At 41.8% G+C, this 3,512-nt stretch overlaps 1 protein-coding gene across 1 annotated transcript in view; it reads left to right on the top strand.

Moving 5' to 3' along the window:
- Positions 1-2,139, top strand: part of LOC106011047 — a 15,089-nt gene extending 12,950 nt beyond the window's left edge. Inside the window, exons 2-4 of the mRNA XM_035968224.1 lie at positions 30-467; positions 1,157-1,384; positions 1,626-2,139. Of these exons, the coding sequence (XP_035824117.1) occupies positions 30-467; positions 1,157-1,384; positions 1,626-1,994 (1,035 nt within the window). The 3' untranslated portion in view covers positions 1,995-2,139. The remainder of the gene's footprint in view (positions 1-29; positions 468-1,156; positions 1,385-1,625) is intronic.
- The last annotated feature ends 1,373 nt before the right edge of the window (positions 2,140-3,512 follow it).

The following is a 3,512-nucleotide window of genomic DNA, read 5'->3' as shown; positions in this document are numbered from 1 at the left end:
TCTCTCTCTCTCTTCCTTCCTTTTTTCTTTCTTTCTTTCTTCCTTCCTTTCTTTATACTTTCCCTTATTGCTTAAGTAATCAATCAATTATTCTTTACACCTATCTATCTATCGATTTTTTTAAAAATTGTTCATACTTCTCTCTTTTATCCCCTGATTTCCAGAAGAAAAAAGCCATTGTGAACATGAGGCAGTTCTTTTACTTAATTCATTTTCTTTTCAGTGCCATCACGTCTTTTCCTGGCGACAAACCCGGCCGATCAGAAACCGATCATTTCCCTGACCACATAGCTTGGCTGTCCAACAGCGTTACTCTGTTGTGTCACTTCCGGAAGCCACAGTTCCAGGAGTATGTCGGGAGTTTGGCGCGGCGTGCTGACGTCACAGCAGCTGTACAAGAAGCGGCCGGATGTCTGGATGAGGTCGTGAACAGTCTGTTCCAGCAGACGGTCTATGCTGTGACCAAGGTAAGGTACACTCAAGGAATTTATAACAAAATATTACGTATCTTCTGCTCAGTTAAAGTAAACGTCTGCGTCAGTGTGTGCGTAATTGTGTGTGCGTAATTGTGTGTGCGTGGGTATGTGAGTGAGTAATTGTGTGTGTGTGTGTGTGTGTGTGTGTGTGTGTGTGTGTGTGTGTGTGTGTGTGTGTGTTTGTGTGTATCAAAATAGGTACACAGATATATAAATAATAAGCATGTTCTTTTTAGTTTGAGTGCATTTTTAAGTGCTGATGTGAAATTCTGTTCCTTACAGAGACACACCAAACTCCTTCTTTGCTTTAAATATACCATGAAGAAACCAGATTGTAATTTATTTATCCCTGGCTTCTATGAGTATAATTGTTCGTTAAGGTTTCTCTGTTCCACAATAATATATTGCAAACAGTTTATATGCATTTACTTTAATTATGTCAGTTGTCTACATGATATGTTCCCAGTGCTTGTTGCGGAATAGAAATAGACTAGTAAAACCAACAGTGTGACTTTTGCCTCCAGTTACTTCTTCTGACTCTCTGCAAGCGTTTTCAGTAGCAATAGGAATAGAAATTGGGGACCGGTAACACGACCCTAACGAAAAATAACTTTTCAAATTTCGTCGTACGTCATTTGTTTTGCGTTTACCTCAAACCTCCATGGTCCATGTCCTTACAGGTCCTGTACGAGCCCATCAACAGCTTCATGCAAGGGGCCATCTCCGACCAGGGGTCAAATGTAGCAACTCAGCGCATAGTGTCTATCCTTCAGGCAACAAGGGAGCTGACCTCAAGGCTGCAACTACATTCGGCTGTTGCTAGGCAACTCATGACCTACGTGCTCTTCTTTATTTCAACCACTTTGTTCAACAGGATCATGGCCAGAGGTAACTATCTGTTCAGTTTTACCTAGGTCTTTGATTGCAATGATTGCTCGTTTATTCTTTTTCAAACAGGATTCCAATGACTGCTTATTTGCTCTTTTTCATAAATGATGAAAGGTGTCTTTCAGATAACAAGTGGAAGACCACAGTGCAATAACACGCTATCACACATTTAATGATTCGCCGTCCACTCAGATTTATCCTTCGCTCTTGTTCAAATTTATTCCTCATCAATAAAGTAAACATATCCATTAACTTCATCAAATCATGTCAACATGTTTTAAGCTTCTTATTTTTCAAGTTTTATCTGGCTTTACAAGACTATTATGTTTTGTAGTTTTTGTGACAAAATCGGCTTTGCCTCTCTTTCTTGAAGGTGCGCAGTTGTACAGCTGGGAGGCAGGGTCAAGACTCCAGACGGATGTGTCTTCGCTGGAGACCTGGGCCAAAGAAGCGGGTTTGGAGGCCGAGTTTGTGAGGGTATCGGAGCACTTTTTGTCTCTTATCGACCTTCTTGCCTCTTCAAAGCGGACTCTACTGAAGGTCGGTTCCTTTAACTACCCCAACCCCACCCCCTTTTATAGAACTACTGTACCAACTAGTAATAAGATTAACACTATAAACAAGCTCTGAAAGCTAAACTACACACGAAATTGGCTCCCATTTGAAACACTGGTAGATTTTTAATCTGACCAAAATATCAGCACGGTGCTTGAACGCTGTTACGACGAGAAATAAATGTAATAATATTTTAATGTGATAATGCTAAGAATAGAACATAAGAATACAAATAAGAATAAGACGACGACGACGACGATGATGATGATGAAGATGATGCTGATGATGCTGCTGCTGCTGCTGCTGATGATGATGATGATGATGATGATGATGATGATGATGATGATGATGATGATGGTGGCGACGGTGGCCTAGTGGTTAGGCTACAGGACTCGTAATCGTGAGGTAGCGGGTTCGTGGGTTCGAGCAGCAGGCCTGACATTGTGTACTTTGGAAAGGCATTTTACACGAATGTTCCCCACTTCACCCAGGTGGGAATGGATACCCAGCTATAGAAAGTGAAAGATCTTGTCCGTTTGTTAGTGTCTGAGCGCTTGACCAGCTGCTTGCACTGCATGCCTCCCGGGAAGCTGAGAATGTTTCTGAGTGTTCTATGGTCTGCTTGGGTAATAATATAGTGTAAAAAGCATAGAGCTCGCTTTCGAGTGGGGACATGCGCTATACAAATGCTACTTATTATTATTTATTATTATTATTTTTATTATTATGACAACGATGATGATTTCTCCCCATCAGCTGGACTGGGCCAGTTTCCAACGTCAGTTTTCGCCAATGAACGACGCCCAGCTGTGTCATGTCCTGAGTCACTACCAGTTAGGTCCCGGGATGACCCCTCCGGCGACCTGGTGCCCACCCCACCCTGTAGATACACATCAGGGTACGTAACCAACTGGCTTGAATGGCTGAACGAAATGAATGCAATACGCAATGTTGGTTTCGGAAGATATAATAATGTCCCTTCCATTTCCTCACCCCTGCACAAGTTTACGAATAACAGTGTTTTTTCTATTTCCTTACCCCTTCACTAAGCTTACAAATAACAATTTCCCTTCTTTTTCATCACCCATGTACTATCCTTACTAATAAGATTTGTTTTTACATGTCCATGTTTGACACCTCAGTTGGCACAGTTTAGACTTATTGAAAAGACGGGGCTTGAATACTATCTCTCAGGATTCATCAAGGCGGAGAGGGATACAACTTCCCTGAAGAAAGATCGAGGTACTAATTAAAATAGGTAGTGTAGGCCGGCGTCTGTTGTGTAGGGGTTAGGCTCTCCGTCGTCTAACGCGGGTGAACATAGTTCGATTCCAGTGTGGGGAGGATTTTTAATGACCATCTCGGTCTTTCTGCTGGGACGTTGTTGTATCCCTTTCAGAGGTTGACCCTGACAAGCAGTGTTCAAGCCAGTTTTTATAAAATTGGTATCAGTTGTGTCAACTGGATTGTAAAGCATGGACATAAAAAACAAACGTTAAGGGTGGTGCATAGGTGAGATTGATAGAAGGGACATTGTTGTTTCTTGCACATTGTGTTGCACCCACATTTTGTTTCTCTCTCTTATATATATAT

The sequence above is a fragment of the Aplysia californica genome, unplaced genomic scaffold (genome assembly GCF_000002075.1).
Source record: "Aplysia californica isolate F4 #8 unplaced genomic scaffold, AplCal3.0 scaffold00047, whole genome shotgun sequence".
Classification (NCBI taxonomy): Eukaryota; Metazoa; Mollusca; class Gastropoda; order Aplysiida; family Aplysiidae; genus Aplysia; species Aplysia californica.
This window is presented reverse-complemented; position numbering and strand designations above follow the sequence as displayed.